The 16,893-nt window shown below is 40.1% G+C and overlaps 1 protein-coding gene across 1 annotated transcript in view; it reads left to right on the top strand.

Moving 5' to 3' along the window:
• ATF6 (activating transcription factor 6) overlaps positions 1–16,893 on the top strand; it is a 231,444-nt gene that overhangs the window by 147,627 nt on the left and 66,924 nt on the right. Inside the window, exon 16 of the mRNA XM_044916028.1 lies at positions 12,107–12,191. Coding sequence (XP_044771963.1) covers positions 12,107–12,191 — 85 coding nt within the window. The remainder of the gene's footprint in view (positions 1–12,106; positions 12,192–16,893) is intronic.

Below are 16,893 nucleotides of genomic sequence, written 5' to 3' on the forward strand. Positions count from 1 at the left end.
CAACAGATCTCTGTACCTTGATTTTGTAGCTTGTGACCTTACTGAGTTCATCAGTTGTGGCAGTTTTTTGATGGAGCAGCTTAGAGTCTTGTCTCATTGTTCTGAGTGTTTCTAAAGGTAAGTGGTGGGCAGTATCTCAAAATGATGGCTTCTGTTTCTTAGCGGCATCTGTTTAACATCTGAACTCTGATGAAGAGAGTAAATGGTTTCCAATTAGTGTGATTTCCTCCAGTTGTGCTTCTCCTATTACTGCTTCTTTTTTTTTTTTCATATTATTGTTTCTGATGAGCATATTCTCCAGTTGGGTGCTCTGAACTTTCTTTTTATTTTTTTAAAGATTTTATTTATTTGAGAGAGAGAAAGGAGCAGAGGCAGAGGGACAAGCAGACTCCGTGCTCATATTCCAGTGGGAGCAGCAGGTACAAAGGCCCTGAAGCAAGAACATGCTTGGTATATGTGAGGAACGAGAAAGGAGGCTGTGGCAGCAGGAGCAGAATAAATAGGAGAAAGAACCATGGAAGATGATCTTAGAGAATTAAGTAGCTGGGTCAAAACATATACAGCCTTAAAAGCCATTGAGGTTATTTTAATTTTACTCTGAGACTAGAAGTCACTGGAACATTTCTATATACATTTCAACAGGATCGTTGTGTTTGCTGTAATGAGACTAGACTTGGAGGAAGAAAGGGCCGTTAACAGACCATTGAGGAGGCTGTTATAATCATACAGACAGTAGTGATGGCTGGACCGATGGTTCAATTCTGGATGTATTTGGAAAGCAGAATCAGTAGGTTTCACCGAGAGACTGAATATGGAGTATGAGAAGAATACTCCAGGATCTTTGGCTGGAGTGTCTGAGAAGAATGACAGTGGCACAGAGATGGGAAACACTGTGGGAGAAGCACATTTGAGAGCTATTTCAAGAGCTCAGTTTTGGATATCTTAACTTTGAGAGATCCAGATGAGTGTTTTAAGTAGGCAGTTGGATATAGGAGTCAAGGCCAAGGGAGTGAGATGGGCTACAAATATAAATTTGGGAGTCATCAGCATGCAGATAATATTTAAAACCCTGAGACTAAATGAGATTACCAAGGAGTGAATACACATATATGAGAGGAGTTAATATGGACCTACACTTGGGAATAAGAAAGGGGCATATTTAGTGTTGAAGGTAAGAAAAATGGAGGAGTCCATAATCATTCTAGGTTTCTATTTGGACAACTAAATACAAATTGATGAAGTTAATTAAAATCAGAAACCCAGGAGGAAGAAAAATCATAATTTAAGAATCTATAGAATATTCCAGTGGAAATATTTAGTAAGCGTTTGTAAATATGGATCTTCAGTTAAGGTTTGAGAGATTTGAGCCTAACATATATTTCAAATTATGAAACTAGATGAAAATGCGAAGAGAAGAAAAAAGATTTGCCTCTGAGAAACCCCAATATTTTATGTGTGATGTGGGTGGAAGAGAAGATAGCAAAAGAGAAAAAACTTGAGGGAAAATGAGAACCAACAGGTGGAGGAGGAGCTCAGAGCATCAGCTGCTGTGGGAGAAAATAGGGTGAGGACTGGATAAAAGCACTGGGCTTGACAATTAGAATAGAGTCTTTATAAGGACAGCTGCAGTTACAGTGGTGGTAACAGAGCCAGTTTTCATTACTTTAGGGATCAAATGGGAGAATCCATTGACTTATGACTCAGTCTACTTTATTTACCTAAAATAATACCGTGGGATTAATCTAATTAAAATTGATATTTTGGGGAAATGTTAGGTCGGACGTTGACCAGCAATATCAAATATGTCAGAAATGGAATTCCAGTATTGTGCCAGGAATGGTTCTTGGCTGTAAAACAACAGAAAGCTACCATAACTTAAGTTAAAGCAGAAACTTTTCACATTACAGGAAAGGAATTTAATGGAAGGCTGTTTTTAGTTCACAAGACTCCATGCGAATACTGGAGATGGGAACCAAAGAAGGCCACACAGCCAAGAACACAGTCATCGTCTCAGCTCAAGAAGTTGGGTTAGGACAGTTGGGTTAGGACACGGGCCTCCCCCATGGCCACTAGCCCTGCTGCCAGTGGCATGCTCCCATTGCTGCTGTGAATCTAAATCCGAGTCTTCATTCACTATTGCCTAAGACTTTGAATTTTAGGGGAGTATCTGATTGGCCAGGCTTAGGTCACATGTCAGTGTCCTGGTTGCCAGAGAGCTGGGAGAGAAATTATGTCTGTCCCCTTTAGGCTCCTGCAGTTAGACATTTTCCCCTCACAAAAACCCCCAAGTAGACAAGAGATTCAAATGCTGGATAGCCAAAACCAACAGCCAGTACTATAAAAACTAAGTGCGAAATCTTAAAGGTTTAGGGAAACTAATTTGAAAGTCACATAACCAAAATGAAAATGATTTTGTAAACTCAGGAATGTACTCCATGGCTTACTTTATTGATATTAAATATCAAGAGTATCAAATTAAAAACTTGGCTTTGATCTCTCCTGCTTTGTACCTTATAGTATCTAGGCCCTGAAATGTCCTCCTCTCTCCCCATATCTCCTCTGGACCCCTGTAACATTGGGGTTTATGATGGCAGCCTGCTCACACCCCAGGAGGCAAGCGGAAGCAACATTACTGTACCTTGTGGTGGGAGCACATTTCTAGGAGTGAGATTGGTCTCAGTTAGACCTAGAGGGATGTTAGGAGTAGCTGTGACCCTGGGGGGAGGGAGTACGGTGGGAAAATACAGGCAGAAGGCAGACTGGGTTGAGGGGTGGGGGGCTGTGTTTTGGGCCACAACAGATGCTGAGCGACAGGGCCAGGCTGGGGGTTGGGAGGGGTGGGAGACATGACAGTGGGGCAAAGCAGAGAAAGGCATGTGTTGGACACTTAGTGGCTGCCCACATTCTTCACAAATTAGGCCTTTGAGAACTCTTTTTTTGTTGGTTTTTTGTTTTGTTTCACTGGGATTTGTTTTTGTTTTGGTACTAGGATTTAATTTTATTTTTAAAGGAGCTTCTCTGCCAGAAGACTTATGAAGTCTCCACAGAGGAAAAGACCCCGTGTAATTTAAATAGAACTGGACTTTTTTGCTTGCTTCCCCCCCTTTTTTAGGGTTAACTCTTTTTTTAAATTTAAATGCAATTAACATACAGTGTATTACTAGTTTCAGAGGGAGAATTCAGTGATTCATCAGTTGCATATAACATGCAGTGCTCATTATATCAAGTGGCCTCCTTACTGCCCATCACCCAGTTACCCCATCCCCCTCCCCCCCACCCCTCCAGCAACCCTCAGCTTGCCGTTTTTTAAGAATCAGCTTGCCCTGATTTTGACATCACAGATCTCTAAGAAATACAAATCGGGGTGCCTGGGTGGCTCGGTTGGTTAAGTGTCCGACTCTTGATATCAGCTCAGGTCTTGATCTCAGGATCATGAGTTCAAGCCCCACATTGGTTTCCACGGCGGGTGTTGAGCCTACTTTTAAAAAGGTAAAAGAAATACAACTCCAAAACCTCATAAACGTGATAAGTAATGTAAGACCTTTAGTGACATCTCTTGACAACACTGCACAGGGAATAGTAAATAAAACAGCAGCAGTACCCTCTTGCCCCACCCCCCACCCCTGCAGAGTCGCTGCCTCACCTCTGTTGTCCTGCAAAGGCCACAGCTCAGGCCAGCCCTCTCTCTCCACCTCCTTTCCACTTCTCCAACCTCCAGACCCTTCTTCCCTGTTAATAACTCATACCTTTTAGCTTACAATTTAGCTTCTTCCAACTCTCCTCTCTATCTGTAACCTTACCCCTACCATGCATGCAATCCAGCAGCACTTAAAAAAAAAAATCTTTAGAAAAAGCAGAGAGAGAGTAGAAGCGTTGAATACTTGTGCTTCAATTATTTTCCCCCTCTCTTTTACGTTAAAGAAAATTAAATGTGAGGGTATCTTGTTCTCTTGGCTGAATTTATAGAGAATATCTCTGACAGTTGGCAGTAGTGTTTGTGAAAAGGAATAGTGAGCGATCATGGCGGAAAGATGCCAGAGCAGGAGAGATCAGAGTATAAAGAGCTTTCATTTCTAGGCTCAGAGTTTGGATGGGGAGTGAGTGCCTGTCACTGGCAGGTAAACAGTGGCTCTCAGCCACCAGGTGGGACGGAAGAAACGTGGTCAACAGTGTCCGTGTCCCTGGTTGTGCGACCTGTTACGTTTTCTCAAGGACTTCTCTGACCTCAAACTTTTTGGTCCTTTTTAAAAAAAAATTGATTGAATGCTTCAAATAGTACTTTTTACTTGCCAGTCACTCATTGTTCCAAGTGCTTTAAAGTATTATGTTGTTTAATCTTTATAAGCAGTCTGTGCACTATGTATTATTACTGTCCTTGTTTTACTGATGAGAAAAACAGGGCACAGGGAGATCGGGGAACTTGCTCTACATCCTACAGCTAGAAATGGGGGTGGCAGAGGCAGAATTCAAACCCAGGCAGTCTAGCTCCGGAGCCCAGGCTTCTCATAGTCTCTGTCTACTCCTTGCTGCCAGTGCTTGTGAAAGCTGCATCCTCACGCTGTCTGCATCAGAATTGCCAGGGATCCCTGCCAGATTTTGGCCCGCCTCAGGCTTACCTTCTCAGAATGGTTTTAGGGGGTGGAGAACCTGGGTGTTTACATTAGGAAGTCCTGTAGATGATTCTGATATGGACCCTTTGTTAAGAACTTCTGTTTCAGAAGGACCTACTACTGTCAATATGTTCAGTTCTGATCCTGGTTTCCTTTGGCCGTAAGATTAAATACTTTCTGAAGGGAACCTAATTATTACAGAACTTAAAATTAGTACTGTGATCCCTTAGTGTGCCTTTTGAGCAGTTGAAATCCTTTCTTAAACAATACTTGACCAAACAGTGAAAACAGAATTTTCCTTCCTTCCCCACAAGTACATCATACATCAAACATTCACGTTAAAACTGAATGGAAGCTGAGAATGCAGAGAACATACTAGGTTCTGGAAAGTATACCTTTTGTGATATGAAGAGAGAACTCTTCTGAACTCTTTGGAACAAGTCTATACAATAGCATACCTCCATCCTTAATGAGGATTGTAGCTAGCAATAAAACTAAAGCTCAGCTTCCAGTGTGGACCAGGTGTCCAGTTTTGGGCTATCTTGCTAACCCAAGATCTCAAGAGAAAATTTGTCCACTAAGTAGAAAAATCAGATTATTGCAGATTATCAGATTATTGCAGATTATCATTAAATTTATAAGAGCTTTAAAAGAAACTTTAAGGGAATTGTTTTTTCCCACTTGGTTGTTTGCCTTGTCAAGACCAGTCTTTCCTAAAATGTACTTTAGGGATATTTTATAGTCCTTCCTGTTTGTTTGTGTGAAACCAAGATCAAAATTACTTTGGAGAGAAGATTGATATCTTTAGTGGAGACTGGAGGAATATCCAGACACAGAATCATGCAGGAAAGATAACTTTAGGAATATAAAGTAAGTAGGATTCTGCTTCTCCTCTCCCTCCAAAAAGTTGTAGCATCATTGATATGAAGGAATCCTCTAGATCTCCGTGCATTCCCTTCCCCTGCTGCTCTGGTAGTTACACACACACACACACACACACACACACACACACACACATCATTTGAGACTGTTACACAAGTTTATACCATTTTTGTAGTTTCTGCCTAGAACTTCAAAAAATTAATTTTTGTCTCAACCTAGCATTTTACCCATTTTTTACAACAAAAAGTAAAATAATTTTCTTAGATATCTGTATTTAACAACTTCTTTGAAGTGCTTCCTAATAATCTCTTTTCTCAGAAAACTCGTTGGCTCAGTTTGCTGTAGACTCACCTTCTCCCTCCCCACTGGTAGCCCATCTGTAGGATGCAATTCAGGCCTCAGGAAATTCACTTCCTACCAGTAGTCCTGAGTAAAGTGAATTTTGTAAAACGAAACATCTTGTAAACATTATGTCTGACAAACTCCTATGGTTAAACTCTTCATGCATTTAGTGTTTGATCTTTTTCCTTAAGACATTTTTTTGGATTGCCACACTGTTGGCACTCAGCAAATGATGATTGAGAACGAGTTTCAGGGGTCCTAATTTATTTCCCTAAGTCACACACTGTCCAGCTTTTGAAAAACTCTGTATTAGAGCTGACAAAGTTTGGAACTTGATTAGCTTAGAGTTATTGAATGGAGTAATATGAAGTACAGGCTCAAAGACTTGCTGGCTGATCCCTGTTCAAAGCATATAACCAGCATTTTGTCGAAGAGCTTTCTCTAGGGAAAACAGTCCTGACCTGGTTTGGAAACACTTTCCCTGCAAGCTCTCATTAAGAGAGAAGAATGAGGGGCACCTGGGTGGCTCAGTCGTTAAGCGTCTGCCTTCGGCTCAGGTCATGATCCCAGTGTCCTGGGATCGAGCCCCGCATCGGGCTCCCTGCTCTGCGGGGAGCTGCTTCTCCGTCTCCCACTCCCCCTGCTTCTGTTCCCTCTCTCGCTGTGTCTCTCTCTCTGTCAAATAAATAAATAAACAAAATCTTTATAAAAAAAGAGAGAATGATTTGGAAGCTACTGTCGTATCCTTGGGAAAGTATTTACAAGAAAGCATGTTGACCAAGACACCCTAAATTAATTCTACTTTTAAAAAAGAGAAGCAGGGGGTGCCTGGGTGGTTTGGTAGGTTAAGGGACTGACTCAGGTCATGATCTCAGGGTCCTGGGATTAGTCTGCTGGCTCCCCTCTCAGCAGGGAGTCTGCCTCTCCCTCTGCTCCTCCTCCCACTTGCGTGTGTGCTCTCTCTTTCTCAAACAAATAAATAAAATCTTAGAGAGAGAGATGCAGATCAGGGTACCTGGCTAGCTCAGTCAGTGGAGCATGCAACTCTTGATTTAGGGGTTGTGAGTTCGAGCCCCATGTTTGGTGTAAAGTTTAATTTTAAAAAAATTATTTTTAAAAAAGAGAGGCATATATAGTAACTATTAGGTTGAACTTTATGAAATTACTGATATTTGACCCACAAAAAAATGACAGTTTTATATGGTCCAACCTTATACATTTTTGTGTGCATAAAAGGGGAGGTCACAGTCCGTTGGGCAGGTTTGGAGACTCCCACAGAGTTTGATATGAGAACCATATCTTAAAGCAAAATGAGGTTGTACTTATTAGGATTTCAAGCTAATCTTTCCTCTGGTGACCTTGGCAGCATTTATCAGGTTTGAGCATAGTGTCAGAATTTTCCTCCTGTGAAATGTAAACCTTGGCTCACTCTTGGGCCATCTGTGGTGCACTAATAGTTTTGATTTATTCTTCCTCTGGCTGACATGCGTATTAATGGTGCTGATGCAAGCTTTACATTTCCTTTTATTGGTCTGTAGTCTTATTGCATACGTTGGTGGCACAAATACTGCATTCATATTAGCTATTTATATTAACTATTTCTAGTTTGGGGGTGAGTAATGTACTTAGCTTATGTTTTTACTATAATGGGAAGCCCTACATCATAGACATTTTAATAGACTTTTAAAATGATTACATTCTACTTAGTTTTACTACCTCTAATTTTTTTCTTTACATTTTTTTTTTTAGGATATGTCACTGTGTGTATCTGTGTATTTTAATGGTTTCAAATTTCTTAATTATCTTTGCTTTTCGGTTGCTTTCATGTTGGACACATTTGATCAGCAATTAATACGGCTCTTAGAAAACAACATAAATTCAGAATGTTTGACTTTGATAAAGAGCTGTGGAAGGCCTGATTCTCATTGCTGCTTTGGCTCTCCTATTTCCAAGCTTTGATATGCTCTTCACTTAGTTCGGTAGCTTGCCGGAGACTTGGTGAGATAAAAAACGAGAGCTCCCCAGGATAGGAACATAGATTAGAAAAAAATTAATGCAAAGCTATTTTTGAAATGAGGATAGATGCTTTTTATTTTTGATCTGGTTTTAACGGTTTTATATTGAAAAACCAAGCCCGTCTCTGGAATCCAGTGGATATGGACCAAATATGAAATGTTAAGAAGTCATTGTTGTTAGTATGGGCCTGACATGCAAAATTTGACGAATAGAGGCCCATGTTGATCCAAATAAAAGTTGCTCATTGTCAGAGTGCAGCCTGTTGCAGACTGTTTCCCTCATTCCCCAGGAAACATCATTAGATATTAAATACATTCCTTTCTATCAAAGATATGGGGCCCCAAGCTTAGGTCAGAGTTTCCTAATACAAGAGAAACTGTCTTACCTAGTATAATAGGGACTACTGGAAAATCTGTGAATTAACAAAATTGGTTAAAGCAGGAGGTCATCAAAATAATATGTATATTTTAAATTTATTTCATTTAATTATATAAATGTGGACTTGCTTGCCAAGTTTTGATGTAGCGCCAACACCTTTTCTTTGAGTCCAGATCTGGAAGAATTCCATGTTGCCTTTCAATACAAACTACACTCACAATGCATCAACCATAATTTCCAGTATCAGTTACTCTTACTCTAAATTAGATTAAGAATTTAAAGATATTTTTTTAAGCAATCTGAATGCAGACTGGTATGATTTTTTTCTCAGTCTTTTATGGTTGTCTTGGAATGAGTGAATTTTTTAAACTATTCACTTTTATTAAATCTCCTTTTCACACATTTTTTTATCAATTTCCCTAATATTTTTTTAAAGATTTATTTATTTGGGAGAGAGCATGAGCAGGAGGGCAGAGAGAGAGGGAGAGAGAATCTCAAGCGGACTCTGCACTGAGCTTGGAGCCCATCGTGGGGCTCAGTTTCATGAGCCTGAGATCACTACCTGAGCCGAAACCAAGGGTTGGATGCTTAGCCGACTGCGCCACCCAGGCGCCCCCAATTACCCTAACAAATACAATTAGCAGAAGTACTTTTGGGGGGAAAAAACCCAAAAATAGTCATGAATGTTCACTTGTGCTGTGGGTATCAGTAAGTTTTAGAGGGGAGTGGGAAGAGTCATTTAAACTCAGCAGTTTAAGTTGGAGGTCAGTTTCCACTCTACACGGATATATAGAATTAACATTAGACAACACCTAGTAGGACCTTAATTTTAGTGTGAATTACCATTTCAACCTTCAGCTGAGCAAAATGTGGTCCTGTTCTTTTGACAGGTTAGTCTCCAATGCTTTAGCCCTCTTAAAAAGAGAAGAGACATAATTTTGGATGCTGCATTATGCACTAATATTTTGGTTTTCTTCTAACAAAGTGCTTGGAAAAGAATTAGGAGAATTGTATGAAAATGGCAGATTTTCTCATGCACAATATTGCGTAACACTGGGGAAAACTGTTTTATTCTCACAGTGAAATGTTTTGGTGTTTTCCCACCAGTGTTTCTCTGACTTCTTCTGGGAATAAAAATAACAATGTGTTGATGATAGTGTCTGTCCACAAAGTTTCCTCCCTGAAGATATCCCATGGTATTTCAGTCCTGTAGAGGCTTTTCAGGAGTGCATTTGGAGATATCCTAAAATTGGTGACATAGATTTCAGCAACAGTGCCAAAATAAAACTCCTTTGTTTCTGAAAACATCACTAATAGAATTTAATGATATGCTAAAGAGTGAGATGAACACAGTCGGGGAGAAAAAAGTGATTCAGAATTCACTGTTACTGCAAGGAGCATTTAATTTGAAGTAAATGTTAAATGAATCAACTATACTCTCCCAGATGTTTGTGTGAATAAAATTTTTTTTTAATATAAGATAAGCACTATTAGAATTTTTAGTATACCGGCTTTGATTCCCTGCAGTTCTGTGGTAAACAAGCACTTTAAAGATTTTATTTATTTATTTGACAGAGAGAGACACAGCGAGAGAGGGAACATAAGCAGGGGGAGTGGGTGAGGGAGAAGCAGGCTTCCGGCAGAGCAGGGAGCCTGATGTGCGGCTCGATCCCAGGATCCTGAGATCATGAGCTGAGCCGAAGGCAGACGCTTAATGACTGAGCCACCCAGGCACCCCTAAACAAGCACTTTAAAGATTTATTTATTTATTTATTTATGTGAGAACGAGCAAGCACGAGCAGCGGGGGAGGGGTAGAGGGAGGAGCAGACTCCACACTGAGCGGGAAGCCCGATTCGGGACTCAATACCAGGATCGTGACCTGAGCCGAAGGCAGACACAACCTACCGAGCCACCCAGGCACCCCAAACAAGCACCTTAAATTCTAGGTCTCCTCTCTGCCCCCCACCCTTCACAGTTTGCAAACTTTAATAATTAGAGGTAAGGCTGGTTAACTGTAATAATTTTTATGCATTCAAGATGTGATTCTTCTTTTTCATAAATAATAATGTGTTTTTTGGCTTTCTCCTGCAAAAGTAACTGTCTGAAATTAATGAAGAAAGAAAGTAGAAGACATTATGTTCAGAAAATCATGCTTGAAAACAATGTTTAGTATGGCATCTAGACCTTAGCAGGAAACTCGGATTTAAGTCTGAGGCTGACCTTAACCCATGACCAATGGAATCTAAGTGTGTTTATTTTTACAGTAGCTTTAATTTGGGGCTTGCAAGTTTGTTGGTTTGTTTTCTCATTCAATTTTGGGGACCCTGAAGCAGTATTTTAATTATAGGAATTAAGCTATTTATAATTTTCATGGCATGAAGATCAGCAAATTTTATTTTTTCTTGGCTATATTATGTTATCTTACTGAGAAATGTGTGATCTTTGTGTCTAACAATGCACTTAAAAAAAAAATCTCCCGTGCTGCAGTGCTGGAATTCTAACAGAACAACTTCACTCATCTTTCCCCCAACTTTAAAGATAAAAAAATCTGTTCTCACAGAAATGCTGCCTTGAGTTAAACAAAGGACAAGCAGTTACTGGAAATGTTTTCTATTCAGTTCTGTTGATGTATATTCATTTCAATTTGTTTATTGCATTCTAGATTTTTTCTTCACTTTGCTGATAATTGCATTTCATAATCACATTGACCTTTGAACTGAGTTGCATTGAATTTATTACCTTCAGCTGTGTTAAATCCTACTTGTAATGAGTCCTTCCCTATAGCAAGTTTGCTGAATGAGTGATGAAGCGAGGGGGGTTAATATCAGGTTCAGTTCTATCTCAATTTAACTGTGCTCCCTTAAGTGGAAACACTAATGTATGTTGTTTTCTTTCTTTTTTCTTTTTGCTGTGACAGTTCCTCTGTTTTTGCTAGGAAAAAGGAGTTATTGATGTTTAAACAGTAGTTCATAACAAAGTCATAAGTCGTTTATAATCCGCTTTGGAATACCTACAGTCATACATACCTCTTCCAAAACACACATACTCCCCTTTTTTTTGAAGCCAGACTCCTCTTGGCTCATCTTACTTTTAGTATTTGTGTGGTTGGAAACCAGAAACCTCAGATGCCACGGGTCATTGATAGATTATCAAATGTTGGCATTGTTACGTTTGGAACTTTATAATTATGCTAGACGTGCATTTATAATTTTTTAATTCTTCCATTGAAGTATATGCTTTTTAAAGGCAAGAACTATACATCTTTAGTATGTACTTATTGCTTACCAAAAAAAATCTAATGCTGTGGTTGCTTCAAAGGGAGAAGAGGCGGCTAAGCAGACAAAGATCCAGGCTCTGGCCTGACTGCAAACTGCAAACAGAATGTCTATTTTATATACCAGTAATTTGGGATCAGAATTGGGAGGAGGGCAGAAATGTTCCTCCTCTTTAAAAAAAAAAAAAAAAAAAATTAAAATGACTGTATTGGATAATTTCAGTATCTTGTGATATTATCTAGTCTAGCCTCCTCATTTTACAGGGTTGGAAACAGACCCAGATCATACAGCTGTTGGGGGCAGATCTAGAATTACAATCCTTCTGTTCGGACTCTTTGGCTAGTACCCTTTAAAGTACACCGCAACATGTATGTTATCAGAACCGAGGAGTATTCCAAGAATACTACGTAGCACCTGGTAATAATAGACACTCAGTAAATCGTAAGATGATTTGTAGTTAATTACCTCTAAGCCAAGTTAAAATAAAAGATGTCATTTTTGTTTATGATCCCAATGAAATGTTGGCATCTTAGAAACTCTGACTTGGGCCTATTATAAGACTAAGCCAGTTGTTATAACAGGTTGTTGTTTGTTATTCTTAGGATCACCTGCTGCTACCGGCCACGACCCACAACAAGACCTCAAGACCAAAGATGTCAATAGTATTACCAGCGATAAACATAAATGGTAAGTAGAAATTTGGGTTTACGAACAACGTAAGTTTGCTTTGCTTAATCAGTATTCTCTGGATTAACCAAAAGCCATTTAAAATGTTTGGTTGGTCAGATATATATCCATGCATTAATTCTGAAACATTTTTCCACTTTTTTCACAAAAGATTATTTTTAAATTCCTATACTCTCTTTAAAAATAACTTTAAAAAATTAAAAGATTTAATTTAAAGTTACTTTTAAAATTACTGTATTTTTAAGAGAAAAAATTCATTCTCTTATTTACAAAATCGGAAAGGTTAGCATCTTGACTGCTCTACAGACTTACTGTAGCCTTTCTGGTTATACATACAGTGTAAGAATTCCCTGCTGGGTTCTGAGAGTGAATTTGTAAGTTGGGTTTTGGGGGGACGCCTGGGTGGCTCAGATGGTTAAGCATCTGCCTTTGGCTCAGGTCATGATCCCAGGGTCCTGGGATCAAGCCCCACATCGGGCTCTGTGCTCAGCAGGGAGCCTGCTTCTCCCTCTGCCTATCTGCCTACTTGTGATCTCTCTCTCTCTCTCTCTCTCTCTCTCTGTCAAATAAATAAATAAAAAATCTTAAAAAAAAAAAAGTTGGGTTTTGGGAACTCAAAGCAGTTACCTGTATTATGTAAATAGTGACATGATTCCCAGACCAAACATCACAAGCTATTTAGTCCGTAATACTGATGAATTTGGTATTGATAGTGTCACTATTCCATTTTGTTCTCCTACTAGTGCTGGGTATTACATAAATTACAAATAATGCTGTAATACCTTGAGACCATCTAAAGATGTTAAGGCATCTTGCTTATAATCAAGAAAGAAAAATAAGCCCAGGAATCACTGTACTCCAAAGAGAAGGTCCCATAAGGAATATACAAAGTACTAAAGAAATTTGGTAAAGGAGAGATTACCTCCAGCTGGGCTCTTCATGGAAACGAGAAGCTCTTACTCCCAGTGCAAGCTGTGTGCTGTGTGCTGTAAATGAGCACAGCGTCTGTTGCTGACGGACTGCTTTCTCGGACACCTCATATTAGGCCCTAAAGACACTAGGAGGATTGGCTGTCCTTCCGAATTCATTTATCTTGTATAATGAAACTACTAGTACACTTTTTATCTAGTAGTAAGAACCTCATAGTTTACGAATAAGCCGAAAGGTGAAGAGCCTTTTGGACTAACCTGCAGTTGAACCAGTCCACATTCTGATTGATGATCATAGTTAAACAACCAAATATAACTGTTAAAAGCAAAAACAAAAACCTGGGATTCTAGATAAATCCCAGTAAAATTTAGTCTTAGAGAAAAAGTATTAGATATTCATTGTACATTTTAAGACCATAGAGGACTATAGAATTTCACTGAGCTGTGTGCAGACTGCTTATTAGAAATGCTTAGAGGTCCTAGGGGCACGTGTGTGGCTCAGTCAGTTGAGCGGCTGGCTCTTGGTTTCGGCTCAGGTCATGATCTCCTGAGATCATGGGGTCGAGCTCCACATTGGCCTCCATGCTTAGTGTAGAGTCTGCTTGAGATTCTCTCCCTTTGCCCCACTCCTGTTCAAGTTCTGTCTCTAAAATTAAATAAATAAATAAAATCTTAAGAGAAAAAAAAAATGCTTAGGAGGTCATGATCTCAGGTTTGTAAGATTGAGCCCCGCCTAGTGTGGAGCCTGCTTAAGATTCTCTCTCTCCATCTCCCTCCGCCCCTCCCCACCCTCCCTCTCTTAAAAAAAGAAAAAAAGAAATGCTTAGGAAGCAGCTTGTTTTATTTTTTTAAGATTTATTTATTTATTTTAGAGAGAGTGTGTGTGTGTGCATACATGTGCAGGGGGAGGGGCAGAGGGCGAGAGAGAGAGAGAGAATCTCAAGCAGACCTCCCCACTGAGCACAGAGCCCTATGTGGGGCTCAATCTCATGACCCTGAGATCATGACCTGAGCCAAAATAAAAAATCAGACACTCAACCGACTGAGCCACCCAGGCGCCCCGAGGCAGCTTTATAATAAAGATAGAAAATAAAACATTTGTTTTGCTAAAGCATAAAAGAATTATGACATTTTCTTAGTCTTACAAAGACATTTAGAACAAATTTAAAAAAAGCAAAAACTGTAACATTGAGAAGAACTTATCTTTCTTCAGTAAGGGCATACCTCCAAAGCTTTCACGGAGCGGTCCTACTACTACTTCAGGAAGGACGGTATATTCCAAAGTGTACTGTATTACACTCCAAAGAATATGTTTAGGAAATACCATTCTTATTTCATAGGGACCTGGGTTTCTCTGCTTGAACCATAATAGATTTAAGTTCTGGTCAGCTTATGCTCAGAAAGGCTATTATCTAAGCTTCAACAAGACAGAATTCACTTAATTTTGTTCTGATATTGAATTCTTATGCAAGAGAATGCCTGGTTTTATTTTATGACAGTGAATTTTCCATATTTACTAAGCCAAAAACAATATGATGCTGTTTGACTCTGTTGATCTTGGCCAGGGGACTAATTTTTGAAAATGAGCCTTTCGTGGATTTGAAAAATACAATCATTAGAAGATCATTTCCTTTTTAATCTGGTTTTGATTTCTTTATAAATAAATTTAGTTTTTTCCTTTTTAGGGTATAGTAAACTATTCGAAAGTTAAGATTCAAATGCAAGAAATACTGGTTGAATATCTACCACGTGCCAAGTGTTGTGCTGTATCCTTAGTCTCTTTCTGAACGGTCCCTCCACCTTCTTGCTCTGAGGGTTAGAATCTGATTTTGCCTCCTCACTTTATATCCCTCTGAGCCTACAGGTGGGGGTATATCCTTGCTCCCCACTGCAACTTCCAAATGATCTCGCCATCTTTCCCCTTCAGCCCCCCTCAACATCTTAAAGTATATCATGTCGGGCTTTACTCCCCTTACTCTGGTTTGTCACTGTCTTCTGTCCCACCTTCACTGATGACTCTCCACCACTGCTTTTTCTATCTCTCTGTGTAACTTCAGCATTCACAGAGGATTCATCCAGCACCCTGGCCTCTTTTGATCCCATTGTCTTTTTTTCCTTTTTTTTTTTTTTAAGATTATTTATTTGAGAGAGAGAGCACGTGCACAAGCAGGGGGAAGGGCAGAGGGAGAAACAGACTCCCTGCTGAGTGGGGAGCCAGATTCGGGGCTCAGTCTCAGGACCCTAAGGTCATGAACTGAGCCAAAATAAAGAGTTGGACACTCAACCGGCTGAGCCATCCAGGCGCCCCAATCCTGTTGTCTTTTATTCTGTACCCCTCAGCCTCCCATCCACATGGTCATACTCTGGATCTCCTCATCATCAATAATGGCACTGCTCTTGAAATACCCTCTCCAAGCATCCCACTCCTACTTATCTCTTACTGTAAACCCACACTCCCAACTACCCTCTGACCTCACAATCTCCAGGCCTCCGACCCCACCACTTTTTCATACATATGAATGTGTATGGATCACATTCATAATGGTCATATATTCCTCCTTATCTAGCCGAGATTCCACCCCCTCATACTTTCACCACTCTCTTGCATCCCCCCTTAGTTACTCCCTGGCTTCTTTTTTTCTTGGGTCTCACTTGTCTGTAAAAATCCCTCCCTAGTTAAACCCAGCTGTCCTCTTTATGCCTGCTCTCAAGCAGCTGAAAATTGCCGGAAAATACCATCTAGTCAGGACAAGTAGATTGACTGCAAATTTATGACTACTAATTCCAGAGGGGCATTCAGTACTGCCAGTCATTGCTAGTAATTTCACTTGCCTTCTGTCTGAAGCAAGAATTTCTCACCTCTCTTCTCAAATCCCCAACATCCCCTCCGCCCACCCCCTCAGCTGATGAACTCACCGAATGCCACGCTGAGAAAACAGATGTACTCATGTCAGAGCTACGTCATCTTCCGCTGCCGGAAGCGCAGCTCCTTCTGCCGCGCACAGACCCTGCCCGCCCTGTTGTGCTGGGAGAAAAGTCTCTTCCGTTGGGTTCTAAAAGCTCAATTTGCTATTTATTAGATACGTGTCACTGGGCAAGTTATTTAGTTTTTCTGTACCTCAGCTTCCTCATCTGTAAAAGGAGATACTAGTAATACCTTTATTTTATAGTTGATGTGAGAATTAAATGAGTAAAAATGCTTTAAATAGTGCCTGGCCATTTTCAGCGTGGACACTCGTGCCCCTTTGTCACCATCATCATCCACATCACCTAAGGTGATTCCTTCCTTTTGGACCCTGTGTCCCAGCCCCTCTCACGGTTTCAGAGACTTTGCTTCTACACTGATACCCTTTCTATCCTGCGCCATCAGCCTCTTCTCTACCGGTTCAACATACAGAACGTCTTCGTACTACCTTTGGTGTGGGGAGACTGTTAACGCCACGTCCTATTTCTCCGCTGTCCTTCAGGGAAACACTCTTGAAAAGAGTGCCTTGTACTCGCTGCCTTCATCTGCTTATCCCCTGGTCTCTCCTCCACACTCATATGTTCCTTCTTCTGAGCCTTGTGAGACTAGATTGCAGACATTCTTATTTTACCCCCAAGTACCTGAATATGCATCTGCTACAAAAGGGGTATTCTCCTACATAAGCACAAGAAAATGACCACACTTAAAAAAAAAAAAAAAAGCTTAGCATTGATACTTTACAGTTTAATATATAGTCCATATTCACATTTCCAATTTGCCCCTAAAATGCTCTTTATAGCTTTTTGTG

The sequence above is a fragment of the Neomonachus schauinslandi genome, chromosome 6 (assembly GCF_002201575.2).
Source record: "Neomonachus schauinslandi chromosome 6, ASM220157v2, whole genome shotgun sequence".
Classification (NCBI taxonomy): domain Eukaryota; kingdom Metazoa; phylum Chordata; class Mammalia; order Carnivora; family Phocidae; genus Neomonachus; species Neomonachus schauinslandi.